Source organism: Monodon monoceros, unplaced genomic scaffold (genome assembly GCF_005190385.1).
Source record: "Monodon monoceros isolate NGI ecotype Baffin Bay Population unplaced genomic scaffold, NGI_Narwhal_1 Super_Scaffold_16, whole genome shotgun sequence".
Taxonomy (NCBI): Eukaryota; Metazoa; Chordata; class Mammalia; order Artiodactyla; family Monodontidae; genus Monodon; species Monodon monoceros.
In genome coordinates, this window is record NW_021703772.1 from 32,555,244 (window position 1) to 32,570,158 (window position 14,915).

General features: G+C 33.7%; 1 protein-coding gene across 2 annotated transcripts in view; it reads right to left on the reverse strand.

Moving 5' to 3' along the window:
- The window catches only part of NBEAL1 (neurobeachin like 1), a 173,965-nt gene that overhangs the window by 6,356 nt on the left and 152,694 nt on the right, over positions 1–14,915 (reverse strand). For both annotated transcript variants that reach the window (XM_029224562.1, XM_029224563.1), the window contains 9 exons: positions 14,698–14,815; positions 13,539–13,636; positions 10,787–10,903; positions 8,252–8,341; positions 6,239–6,348; positions 5,626–5,798; positions 4,232–4,326; positions 838–954; positions 315–476 (listed from right to left, as the gene is read on the reverse strand). In XM_029224562.1, coding sequence (XP_029080395.1) covers positions 315–476; positions 838–954; positions 4,232–4,326; positions 5,626–5,798; positions 6,239–6,348; positions 8,252–8,341; positions 10,787–10,903; positions 13,539–13,636; positions 14,698–14,815 — 1,080 coding nt within the window. The remainder of the gene's footprint in view (positions 1–314; positions 477–837; positions 955–4,231; positions 4,327–5,625; positions 5,799–6,238; positions 6,349–8,251; positions 8,342–10,786; positions 10,904–13,538; positions 13,637–14,697; positions 14,816–14,915) is intronic.

A 14,915-nucleotide genomic window follows, 5' to 3' on the forward strand; every position in this document is an offset into this window, starting at 1 on the left:
TCAGTTTATTTATACCCTGTCTTGTGCAAAAAGAATTTAATTCAGTTTTAATTTCCACCTAAGCTTATGAAGTCCCACATAATCAGAAATTATTTTTGAAGTCATATAGGGCTATAGAAAGCCCTAAAACAAAATCAAACATGAGGCTAATATTGTGATAGGGAATGAACAAATTGAATGATGAAAGGAAAACATCCTTTTCAAAATATGGTGTTCTTTCCTTCTTCAGAATGCCTCCTCATATGTACACAATGTGGGAAGGAGAAGACAGGCTTATAGATAGTCTAGCCCTACTGCATGAAACTGTTGTATACCTTGAGGGTGGTACTTTCTTCAATGCTGGAGTAGATGACAATATGTCCTTCCCAAGATATAGCCAAATTGGGAATGGTCAAGAGCAGAGAACTCTCACAAGGTGGTCGTAAAGTCCGCATATACTGACCTTTCTGAATGGTATGTATAATCACAGTGCCATCCTACACACAGAAAATATTAGAAAATGAGAAAAGAAAAGAAGAACAAAAACGAAGAAAAGAAACTGAGCAAGAGAAAGAAATATGGTAAAAGAACTAAGAAAATGATTATTCTACCAAGGACACATGTACCTTAGGAAAAATTCCAATCTTGAAATTTCAAGTCTTAACTACTAAGAACAGTAAAATCCCCAAATAGAATCTAGTCTCTTTTTTTCTGTATTTTTCTACTTTTGCAAAGTTCAAGGCAAACACAGTATAAAATTTCTATGCTTTTACCAATTCTTCTAGAAAAAAAATTAAATATAAATATTGCCTCTGAATTTGTATAAAGAAATCAGTATTTTTAAAGGTGAAATCTTACCCTTGATCCTGACACTGCCATGTCTAGCTCAGTGCTGATGCCAACACTCAATACCTCATCAGTGTGTCCGTACAGAATCTGAAACGGTTTAGATGCTAGGCCCACAGGAACACCTCCCTAATATAAAAACAGAAAAGCAAAGGTAATTTTCTTGTACACTATTTTCTTTAAAAAGGTTTATACTGTATTTAAACCGTCTGATCACAAACTGATATTGCAACTAGTTCTTACCACTAAGTCTACTCATACAAGTATTCATTCTTGGGTTTCTCCTTGGATTCTCAAATTATTCTCAATCTTTTCAAGCTCAAAAACTTAATCTGAAGAATTTTAAAGTTGATTGATTTGGATTAGTTTTAACAGGTATATTATTTGCCCTTTTCACCTACAGAATTATTCTTCCTTTACTTGGAAGAAACTTCTTCTATTACATCTCTGAATACTTTCTCTTTTTCATTTATTGGAGTCCTTATTTCAAGGACATCAATTATCTTTATGCTGACTTGTCTTTGATTTCTATAGCTATCATTCTTTTTCTAATTGCTTTAATCCTTTTGTTTTTTCATTTCTATTCACTTTACTTTAAATCTTTCTTCCATGCTAATAATTTGATTTTCAGTCACATCAAATTTGTTCCTTGATGCTTCTGCATTGGGTTTATTTATAATTGTAACAGTATTGGTTTTAGTCTCAGCTTGATTCTTCTGCAATCTCCCTTTTCATCTTATTATGCTAGTTTATAATTTCATCTTTGAGGTCCTATTTTATTGAATGATATTCTTATTATATTCTTCTACTAGCACAATTTATTGCAGGGAAATCTCTCTGCACTTGTTTCCTTCATCTGTTTTTAGTGTGCTTTGTTTGATACAGTACTTTCTATGATATATAATGATAGAATGTTTGAGTAGTTTCCATGGTATTTGGTTTATGATTACCATAGATAAATGCCCAGACCTTCTACGAGCATTATACAATGTAAATGAATTCTCCCTGACACTCTATTACTTGGGTCACATTTGTCTTCCTCTAAGAGTATCAGTCTGAGTGCTTAGTCCACTCTATCTAATTTTTAAATATTAAGTAATTCCTATATTATTTAATCAATTCAAGTTACAGAGGAAGATGGACTCTTCTCAAATTCATTTTATAAAGGTTGCATATCTTAATACTAAACGTGCAAAGACAAAATAAAAACAGATTTATTTCACTTATAAGTAAAGAAATAACTAAAGTACTAGCAAATAAAATCCTGCAGTAAAATATAACTATATCTCATGAATTATATGGGTTTATTATAGAAATTCAAGGATGGTTCAAATCTACGACACTTCTCAACATAATACATTACATTAAGAAAAAGTAAAACTATAAATTAAAAAAGGAAGAGAAACTGGGAAAATAGCTGTAAAGAACATTATTAGGACTACTGACAAAATTAGAACCTGGACTGTGGATTAGATAATGGTATTGTATAAATGTTAAGTATTTCAGTTTTGATAACTGCACTGTGGCTATGTATAAGAATGTCTTTGTTCTTAGAAAAAACACTGAAGTGTTTAGGGGTAAAGGAACATAGAGTTTCCAACTTTTAAAATATTCAGAAAAAAAAGATACTGAGAAAAAGATTGGGAGAGAATGCTAAGACAAATGGCAAAAATGTGCTACCTTTGTATCTTTTCTGTAAATTGAAATTTTATTAAAACTAAAAGCCTACCAAAAAAAAAAAAAAAAGGAAGGAAGATAACTACTGAAATAAAATAAATTTAAAAAAACCTAGTGAAACCTAGCAGCAACCAGTATACTAAATGGCACAATAATGAAGGTAATTTCATCAAAATCAGACATAAGACACGGAGGCTCACTATAATTTTCTTGCTTTATTATATTTGCTAATAATGTATGAGGGTAAGAAAATGAAATAATTAGTATATTGAAAAAGATAAAGAAAATCGCTATTTTTTCAGATCACATTAATGTATATCTACCTTGTTTTCAGAAAATCCAAGAAATACTAATAATTATGAGAGCTAGATAAGAGGATTTGGTAAACTAATTAGATATAAGATAACTGTATAGAAATCAATAGCTTTTTTCTTTACTAGCAATAGTTACAAATAAAAATGATTTAAAAATCCCACTGAAACAGTCATAAAAATAGGATAATTAAAAGTAAATATAACAAAGTACAGGATCTAAATGGAAAAAAATTATTAAAAAATATTATCAGGGCTTCCCTGGTGGCACAGTGGTTGAGAGTCCGCCTGCCAATGCAGGGGACACGGGTTCATGCCCCGGTCCAGGAAGATCCCACATGCCACGGAGCAGCTGGGCCCGTGAGTTATGGCCGCTGAGCCTGTGCATCTGGAGCCTGTGCTCCGCAACGGGAGAGGCCACAATAGTGAGAGGACCGCGTACCGAAAAAAAAAAAAAAAAAAATCAAAGGACATTGGAAAAAGACCTGAAACAAATATGGAAAGACATTTCCTATTTTTGGATAGGAATAACTATAAACATGTCAATCCATACCAAATAAATATATAAATATGATTTCATTAAGACTAAAATGAAGTTTCTGAGGAGGATATAGTTAAAGTATTTTTAAAGTTCATACAGAAGAATAAATATTCATATAAGAACAGCTGTGGTTAATAAAGGAAACACAGTGAGAGGGGATTTGCCTTACCAAATATTAAACTACTAAAGTAAAAACATTTTGGTGTTGACACAGAAATAGATAAATGTAAAAGAATGGGGAATACAGAAAAAGATCCAATTTAGTAGGTAATCGTTTATGCTGGCATAAATGACTTTCTACATAATTATATATCTAATATTAAATATTCTGTATTACAAAATATAGAAATGGATTAAAGATTGAAATTTTAAAAAATAAAACAAGAAAAGTGTTACAAGAACTATTTTAGATGATATTTCTATAAACTTGGAGTGAGAAAACGCCTGTTTACTTTTCTAAGCAAGGTAGAAAATCCAGAAGCCATAAAGAAAAAAGACACTTCCTTGCACCAACATTATGAGAGTACACAATAAGGTTGATGAAAATTCTAAATCTATAATTTCTAGTAGTTCCACCTGAAAGGAAAATAGGAATATTATCATGTTAACAAAGACAAGAAAAATAATTGTTTTCCTAGAAGAAGTTAATAAGGAGCTATCTTTGGAAGGTAATATGAGATAAGGTCATGAATCAAACAATAAACCTAGGGAAAAAAGTGGTGATTAAGACAGAACAGAATGAGGGGTAAAAGGAGGCAAAGGAGCTCAAATAATCATTCAATGTAAGAGAAAAATTCAGTATTCTATTAGAACATCTCAATAGTATTCCCAGGGTGAATCTCTGATCCAAACCAAGAGTATTTAAATGAGTGACTACCTGTTGGGTTATCTGCCATACCATACATGTAGTATCTCTGGAACCAGAAATCAAATGTATTCCACAGTAATCTGTAGCCAAACAAGTCACAATATCTGTAAGAAAAACGAATGTAAAAAAATGAAATGGCATAGTTTGGCTAGAACAGAATCATAAGGGCAATTTTAGGTCATGTTCAAACTATTACTAAATTAGTTGTTCTAGCAGGGAGAAATGTAGGAATGGCATTGGAAAAGCACTGGGAAAGACTGACATAAAAAAGGAGCAGCACTAAAATCATGTAGGAGAGCTTTCTTTGAGGCCACCCTTCTTTGATGGTGAAGAGTAGACATGAGGCAAGGGAATGCCTGTCAAAAATCTTGGCAGGAGATTAGGTAGCTTTTAAATGGATCCCCACTTAATTTTGATATGCTTCTCTGCTCCCTTACTCTCTTATCCCCATTCACCTTCTATTCCCCATGGAACTGCAATCCTATAGAATATGTGTCCATAGCCAAAATAGTACATATTACACTGTAAATTCACAATATAAAATACATTTTTCCTAAACTGTAAAAACCTGAGCTAAGTGACACCTTGGGAGTCACTGGCGCAGAATTAGTAACAGACTCCATTCCCCTCCCCTAATGGGTTTATTAGGAAAAAATCTACTCAATGTTTTATTCTTACATTGAAAAGACTGAGACACTAAGAACACCAGGTTAGGGACTTCCCTGGTGGTCCAGTGGTTAAGAATCCGCCTTTCAATGTTGGGGACCTGGGTTCGATCCCTGGTCGGGGAACTAGGATACCACATGCCGCGGGGCAACTAAGCCCGTGTGCAGCAACTAGAGAGCCCACACGCTCTGGAGCCCGCGTGCCACAACTACAGAGAAGCCTGAGCGCCACAATGAAGAGCCCGCGTGCTGCAACAAAAGATCCCATGTGCTGCAACTAAGACCCAACACAGCCCAAAATAAATAAGTAGATAGATAGATAGATAGATAAAGGTTAAAAAAAAAAAGGAAGCATCTGGTTAAACTATATTCAACAATTTTACCTCTCTCATGCTTTACTACTAAAGAATAGGACAGTTGATTTCTTATTCAACTATGACAGATTTTTTTTTACCATTTTTTCATAAAATTCTAATTGTAGCAACCAATTTTTTCAGACTTAGCCTAGCATCTTTCAGATACTATGAAGGTGTATTTAATTTATATAGTGCTTAGTATAACCAAAATACATTAGACACTCTTAAAGAAAGAATATAATATTCATAACACAACTCTATTAAAAAGTTCACTTAGCTACAAAGGTAAAATTTATGCTTTTTATAAGGAGTATGTATTACTATTATGGTTAGGAAAAAAACAGAAAAAATTTTTTACTGGGAAAAAAAAGTTAATGCTTACCCATATGTCTGATATTGTGTGAAACAATTTTGCCTTTTGTAAGTGACATCACTTGAATGCTATTATCCCAGTGTCCAGCACTAAAAAGCAACTTTGCATCATGTGATACTATAAATAGCTTAGAAGTGATCTCCAGCCCTGGAGCAAAAGGTCCATTCATACTACGCTGAGTTCTGTAAACACAATTAAATATTAGACTCTTCTTTAAAAGATCACTTAGACCGATATGAACTATTTTTTTAATCTCTCCAAAAAGAAATAAAAAATAAGTCTGTTCAACTGTTCATTTTGAAATGTCTATTGATAAGTGATAAATACATTCATAAACTACATTAATCTTATATTATTCATTAAACAAAAATACATGTAACAAAATAGTCTCAAGGGTTAAGTGTAAAGAAGTTGAGATTGGTGAAGGTGTGGAAAAGATTTAAATCTTGACTTTCAAAGCCAAGTTAGTAAGACTGTCAATTCTGTAAACAGCCTCAAAGTAGACAAGATAAGGGTATGCCAGGATCAGGAAAGCTGGAAGTTGGAAAGTTTAATCTATTTGCTTTTCCTGGCAATAAGGTACTAGCTGTACCTGTTTTGCTTTAAATGTTCACTTACTTACTTTGGATTTGTCACAGTTTGATCCCTGATGAATGTAAAGTAATTAGAAATGTTTCTGTCATAAGGCAGCCATCCATGCGTTCCAATAACGTAATTCATGCTTACTGTTATCTGGAAAAGAAACACATGAAGACAAACATTAAATGAAAATTAAAGAAAATGACATAGAATAACCAAATGCTCACATGATATTAGCATTTGTCACTTAGGGAATAGTGTGGGATTGTGTACTTAAAACATGAGACTCATTAAGAAAGTCTTAAAATAATTCAAATGGTTAAAAAGCTCATTGTTATCCTACTGCAAGAAAAGCTGTCCCAATGTATCTTTCTTTAGTATAAGATTATTTTCCTCAAAATTTCTCAAAGTTTACTAGCATCTATTAGTTGGCAGTCAGAAGAAATTAAGGATCAAGTCTTACCATAAAAATAAGACACCTATCATTTAGAACATAAATCATAAGTAGATCTTATGAAGAATTATTAAGAAGGTCTCCCTTTATTAGGGACAGTAACAGTGAATATTTGCACTAAAAAATGGAAAGTTTTATTCTCCCTTGATAAAAGTAACAGATTACCAAAAAAAAATTCAGATAACTTAAAAATATACAGGTATTAAAATTGAAAAATCACAATTCTGCCACTCAAAAGTACTTATTATTTTTGTATATCTTTCTAGATGTTTTTTCTAAGCAAACACACAATATGGATAATTAGAAAAATAGGTTTAACTCTGGAATTTCTACTTTTCACTGTGCTGTGCTCAATTTTTATCATTTCTAAGTGACAGAATTAGAATAAGACAGACCTAGGTTTGGTCCATTTGCCAGGGCCCCTTGCTTGCTAGCTCTGTGACTTTGAGCAAGTTACTTCTGAGTTTTAATTCCTCATCTGAGGAAGGGAAATAATAATTGTGCCTATCTCACAGGATTGTTAAGTGGACTAAATGACAAAATTCAAGTACTCACTAATATGTCCTGCATGTGGACAGACCTTTATCAATTCTGTATTATATCTCATTTTCATTATTCTCACTGCTTATAATAAATTTTAACATCTAGTAAGAAGTTACATCACAATTTTCTCGTACAAAATTTCCTGGTATTTTCACATATTTATTATTCCAAATAAATTTTAGAATTACAGAACTAGGACTTCCCTGGTGGCGCAATGGTTAAGAATCCGCCTGCCAATGAAGGGGACACGGGTTCGAGCCCTGGTCCAGGAAGATCCCAAGTGCCACGGAGCAACTAAGCCCGTGTGTCACAACTACTGAGCCCACGTGCCACAACTACTGAAGCCTGCACACCTAGAGCCCGTGCTCCACAACAAGAGAAGCCACCGCAGTGAGAAGCCTGCGCACCACAACAAAGAGTAGCCCCCGCTCACTGCAACTAGAGAAAGCCTGCGCACAGCAATCAAGACCCAATGCAGCCATAAATAAATAAATTTATTTTTAAAAAAAAGGATTACAGAACTACTTAAAAGCTCTGTAAATAAGAGATACTTTTTTTTGGGGGGGGGAGGTACGCGGGCCTCTAACTGTTGCGGCCTCTCCCGTTGCGGAGCACAGGCTCGTGACATGCAGGCTCAGCAGCCATGGCCCACGGGTCCAGCCGCTCCACGGCATGTTGGATCCTCCCGGACCAGGGCCACCAGGGAAGCCCCTAAAAGATACATTTTTATACTTGGTCAAATTAATTCTATTTTAAAATTTTCTCTCTTTTTTTTTTTTTGGCCGTGCTGTGCAGCATGTGGGATCTTCGTTCCCCCACCAGGCTACCAGGGATCGAACTCAGGCCCCCTGCAGTGGAAGTGTGGAGCCCTAACCACTGGACATCCAGGGAATTCCCTTACCTATGCTTTTTAAAGACTTAAAAATCTTAAGTCTTAAAAAAGACTTAAAAAGACTTAAGACTTAAAAAAGACTTAAAAAATTTTTTTATTTTCTCAATTTTTTCATAAGCTGTAATGGATATAGACATGGCAGTGTGAAAAGGTATAAATCAACTTACCAGTAACTCAGGACTGCCTTGTGAAATAAAAGAACGAGACTGATTTTTGGGGACAATGGCCTTTATTAGTGGAATACCATCACTAATTCCCTATAAAATAAAGGACAGAGGTTTAGTGGCTGGTTCTACTATCTTTATTAGGTAAAAATTATTGAAAACTTCTATTTCTTTAAAGATAAACCCTGAGATATAGCCTTGTACTCTATCAAAACATATCATCACTTAATTTTAAATATAGTAAAGGAATTATATACCATGTTTGAATGGCAGACTTGAAAGTTCTGAAACCCATCACCTCTTGTATTCCACTATGCTGCTGTTAAACAAGGATGTAGATTTCAAGAAGTGTCAACCATTTAAAAGAGCCAGTGATTTAAAACCTTTCCTTTTCCCATGCTGTACTGACATGAATATAAAGTAGAAAATACAGACCATATAAGAAAACATTTCTCAAATAAGTGAAATGGGAAAACTAGTTATATTTTATGGAATTTTCCTTTTGGGTTTAACTTTCAAAAAATAGATCTATTCCATTACCTGAGGCCCTTCCTGAAAGCTACAACAAAGGACCAGAAAATAAAGACAGTCCTCAGAAAACATCCACCATTATCTTATTACAGTGTGAAAGAGAAAAACGATTTGAAATAAGTTTTTTGATGTGACAATAGTTTATAAATTACACCTAACATTTATTAGATAAATTATAACCTAACATTAGTGGGTACATACGATGTGCCAGGTGCTTTTCTAAGAGCCTTATATGAACTAAATAATGATGTATAACCACATGAAGTTAATGCATATCTTTCCTCTTCATACTGTGAATTAATCAAGAGAAGACAACTGACATTGAAACAGCATAAATGGAAATGGTATCTGAAGAAATCCATTTAATAAGCCCTTTGCTTTCACTGCTACGTCAATTTTCTTCACCATTTTAATACCTAGGAAGAGAACTAAAAGAGGCCTTCTCTTTTCATATGAATGAGTGGGAAACACCTTCTTGATGAAAAGGGATTAACCATTATTGGTACCCAAGGATATCTATTGTGTTCTTAATCCTGCTCCAGACACTGGCCCTGAGGAAAGCTACCCTGTGACTTGGGGTGGGTGCAGAGAGGGGCAAATGCCATTGCATCTGCAGACAGAACTCAGAATGTATTGTACTATAAAAAACAATGCCACAAATGATTAGATATGATGAAAATACTTTTATCAGCATTACATAATATCTTATTACATGTCCATCATTTTAGGGGTCAAATAGGGTTTTGTGGGTTGCCCTATGTGTAGCCAAAAGTTAACATAGCAGGACTGAGACTGCTCACCTTAGAAAGGCTGCTTGCAAGGTTGGCCATTGCCTGGCATCAGGGAACTTGGCAGGCAAAGACATCCTTACACTGATATAAAACTTGTCTTCAATAATACACGTGGCTCACTATGCCTAGCCTATTTGTGCAAACAATCGTCTGAATACAGGCTTTTCTTTTGGGAGTCTAGAATTTTGGAATGTGCTAGGCAGAGCTGAGTCTCTAATGAGCTTCCCTGGGAGACAAAATCATGTTGTCACATTTCATTACTGGAAGAATTAAGCACCTTCAAATGATATGTAGGTACAAAGTCCAAAATATTTACGATCTGGCCCTTTAAGAAAACATTTACCACCGTTTGCTGTATGGCATGAGAGTTATTCCTTGTTCTATGCACATCTCCAATCTATTCTTAGTAACTTTTTATCATTTTGTATTCTTCCAAAAGAGTTAATATTATCTGTCCTAACCAAATTTATAGGTATTAATGCATTTCATATTCACATTCTGAACTATTCAAAGAACAGCTGACCCTTGAACAACTCAGGGGTTTGGGACACCAACCCTCCATACATTATTATATAATTTATAGTCAGCCCTCTGTATCTGTGCTTCTTCCTTATCTGCAGTTCTGCACCCACAAATTCAACCAATCCCAGATTATGTAGTACTGTAGTATTTACTATTGAAAAAAAATCCATGTGTAAGTGGACCCACACTGTTCAAACCTGTGTTGTTCAAGAATCAACTGTAATTCAATATGTACATTTAAACATGTGAATTTGAAGGTACTCTTTCAAGAACAGCATTAACTATCTATCTTGCTCCACTTGACTATTCCTTCTGACATCATCAATTAACAATCTGACTCATGGGCCATATTTTATATGTGAGTAGACACTGTAATTAAAAGTTATTTTAGACTTCCTCTATATATCATCTCAACTGACACAAAAAGCAATTTAAGTCAAATTATTCTTCCTCTTTATGTTTCCTTCGGGAGAACGTGAGGTTGGAAGAAAGAAAGCCAAAACAAACATTACAGCAGCAAACAAAAGCTTTCAACAAGGTTGTTTTAAAAAATCTAAGAACATATTACTGAAGTATTATTTACTATTTTGGATTAAGTATTAAAATCCACCCTCTCCATTAAAGAACAAAAGGAACAATGAAGTGTACAGAAATCACAGAGAAAATCCTTTGATATTATCAAGTTGGATATTACCTCTATAAAAAATGACTTGAGTTCAGGGAGGTATTGAAATAAGTTAAAGGTTGAAGTGTCTGTTTTGGTTTGCTTCTGCACTGCTTCCTCTGCTGATAATCTAGAAGGGTGTGGTTCCTTCAAAAAAAAATTAAGAAAAAAATAATTCCATAATTACATTAAAACATCTCTCACTATATTCCTTCATATATACCAGAATCTAGCTATGATGGATTACATACTATGCACTATTGACAACTCCTGGCTTTTGCTCAATTTCCTTGGCAGAGTTCGGGCCCTCTTCATTCCTAGAGAAACCCTACTTCTACTTTAAAGTTTTTCATACTGATCTCTCCCTTCAATCTCTAAGGCAGAGTTAACTATTCTATTATTTTTCTCAGCACACTACATTATTTAGTATTTTATTTAGTACTTATTTCTTTCTATGTTGTATTACATATAGTTGGTTATGGTCTTTCCCAACTAGACAATAGGTACCTTAAAGTCAGAAAATAAGTCATATTCATTTTTGGATTTTCAACACATAGAAAAGTATCATAAATATGGTACATGCTTATGTGTATGTTTGGTAAAATTAAATACATTATTCAAAAGTCAAAATTTATAATATGGGTGAATCTTTAATTCCTGAAATAAGATTTGAATGTCAATATTCTCAGAATCAAATTATAGATATTACTGCATTGCTTTTCAAATAAGTTATTATTATTCCTTACCTTTAATGTCAGAAACAAAAGATATTATCACCTTTTTAAATGAGAAGAAAATTACAAGTCAAATTAATATTCCAATGCCACAGTTAAAATGCAGAATAGAAATCTAGCTAAAGAGGATTCTATCTCCACTGCAAAATATTAGATTATTGGAAACAGATTTGGCAGCTCTAATTCAATATTTATCTCTGAATTATCCATGTGAGTATTATTCACTTTATTTGAAATCAAAAGCTGATTTTTATGTCATTTTTTTATCTTAAAAACTAATTAGCACTGCCCTTGTAAAAAAAAAAAAAAGTAAAGCTGCTGCAAAAATATTATAGAATCTATTTCAAAGTCCAATGAAGTGTTCTGTTTTATTCTGTTACTTTTGCCTTCTGACTATCAGCAGGTAAGGAATAAAGACTGATTTCAAATATGAGTATTCTGCAAAAATCAATGTTGGAGGATTCAAACTGTTGCTAAGGAATAGCAACAATTATAAATCTTGGTCTGATAACTGAATTAACAGAAGTTCATCTATAAGCCAGAGTTTAGATATACTGTTGCTGCTATAGCTGTGGAGGTTTCAGTTCAACAAATACTTACTGCCCACAAACTATTTGCAAGAAAGATACAAAAATGATTTTTAAAAAGTTGCCGCCTTTAACATATTATAATATAGTGAGGCAAATGAATAAATATACAACTAAGGTGGAAGTGTCATAATTAGGATATAAATAACTGCCCATAAGAATGGAAAAATGATCTACAAGTTCAACAAGGGGGCTTACAGCTATTAATTCAGAGGAAACATGGCATGGAAGAAAGGATTTGGAGTTAGATGATCATGCATCCAAATTCTGTCCCAGTCACATTCTAGTTGTATAAAGTTGGAAAAAAGTATTTGACTTTTCTAAGGTGTTGTAGGCTAGGTATTAATTTCTATGAAATTCGGCTTCATCATGTAAAAAGTAAGGATAATTGAATATTTACTGTGAAGTTAGGTAAATCACTTAGCACAGTGCTTGCATAGGAAAGTATCAACTTAATAAATGGTATATTATTATGTATTCCTCATTTCCAAATTCATATACTAACAAAGATCAAGACGTCTTTGCAAGCTAATATTGGATTAACTTCTATGAATCCAAAGCTGTATGCAATCAGGAAGACAATAATTTAACTTCAGATACTAGGATGGGAAAAGAAATACAGTAATATCTATACTTCGATTTTATATATTCTGCAATTTGATTTTTAGGACTGGGTTTGGGCTCTGGATGATAAGAGCACTTTGGGGGCAGATGTCAGCTACTAAAAGTCTTATACATGCAATGAGTCCCAGTATTAGAACAGCTTTAATGGTATAACCTAACTGGTACTCAGTTAGAGCTACTTCTCCATTTAATAAAGGAGGGAGGAAGGCTCACCTGACAGGGGCCTTCAACCTCACCTTTTCCTTTCCCAGAAACAAAATAAATGTGATTGGCTTTCTGAGTAAATATAAATCCTTTGTGACTTAAGACGAATTGACTGAATATGTGGATTTTGACTGCAATGTTTTGACATCCAAAATAGGAACAATCATGGGCTTCCCTGGTGGCGCAGTGGTTGAGAATCTGTCTGTCAATGCAGGGGACACGGGTTCAAGCCCTGGTCTGGGAAGATCCCACATGCCGCGGAGCAACTAGGCCCGTGAGCAACAACTACTGAGCCTGCATGTCTGGAGCCTGTGCCCCGCAACAAGAGGCCACGACAGTGAAAGGCCCGCGCACCGCGATGAAGAGCGGCCCCCGCTTGCCGCAACTAGAGAAAGCTCTCGCACAGAAATGGAAGACCCAACACAGCCAAAAATAAATAAATTAATTAATTTTAAAAAATAGGAACAATCATTTAAATCTATTTATTTTTAAAGTGACAGTATAATTTTTTCCAAATTCTAGATAATTCTGAAATTAGGTTTTAAATCATTAAAAACCTTGAAAATTACTGGTAGTACTATTCCTTAGAAATTAAATTCTGGACTTCGGTAATCAATAACTTTTATGCTTTACCTTTAACAGTTGACAAGGTGTTTGCCCAAAACTGTTAATCATCCCTTCTAAGGCTTTTCTTTCCTTCTCATCTGTTAAGGCATCCAGATCCACAGCTCCTAAAACCAAGAGAAGTAGTCAATTCACTATAGAACGAAAACAAATCAGCAAGCCACACAACTGTTTAACATATCAGAGACTGATTAGTATATTTTCAACAAAATATTATTCCATTCATCAATTTTTAAAACTACTGTAAAGAGATAACTTTTAAAAAATCAGTAAAGCTTCAGATATTAAATATGTACAAAAATAAATTCCACCCACTGTTTAGAACTAAAATATTTTAAACAAAAGTTAACTGGTAGTCTATAAAGGTTTCTCTTATAAAAATGCACACTATACTCATAGTACACCTGATTGCTTTCTTCACGATAGTTAAGCTGAAACAAGTGTAATAACCACACAAAATTACTGCTATAAATTAGTTTATCTAACAAAAGTTGGGCAAGGTGATATTCTGGCTAACTGATTATACCAGCCATACTTAATCCCTATTGTTACATAGCTAGTAATTGACCAAACTAGGTAAAGTCTGATTTCAAAGACTATGCTCCTAACCACCATGCTATACTACCTTCCTACAAAACTGTTATCAAATGAATACAGCAAGGTAAAAACATGCTTGTCTATTTACCAAAAGTCATGTGGGTTCTGCTCAAATTCATAAAACTTCACACTATTTATAATCTTTAGAACTATTAGCTCTGTGGAAGGATTAGGAAAGAACTCCTTCTTAAGCCTTTCAATGCCTTCAGAAAATGTTCTTGATCCAGAGGTAAACATTAGAATACTGTCATCTTATTATCATTGGAAGAATTTGTTATTTTAATTTTAAAAACTCTTATTTAATGTCTGCTAACAATTTAATACAGAATACTCAGACCCAACTGAATAGGATACATATGGCCAGAGATCAAAATCTTTTATGCCATCAATAATTGACATTTTAACTACTATTTTTTTAAAAAGCAGCAGCCTTTCAAATAGAAAAGATAACTAAAATTATTTTTTAAATGTAGTCTTTCTTGTGTTAAATAGTTATGCCAAAAATACCATGTATAAACACATACTAAATAATATTTTTTATTAACAAAAGAGAAAAAGTATAGGCTTATACCTTCATAACTACAGTAATAGAAAACATTGAGTGCCTCCACTGCAGCTGGCCCCCTCTGTTTATAGCCAAAAATCAGATCTATCCATTCATGAAGATGAGCAGAAACATATTCAGACTCCTAGAAAAAAAAACAAATTTAGCAATTAATATAGAGATACCTTCCAACTACAACGTAATGATAGGTCCTTTAAAAAAATAAGAGCATTTTAAGCATTTCC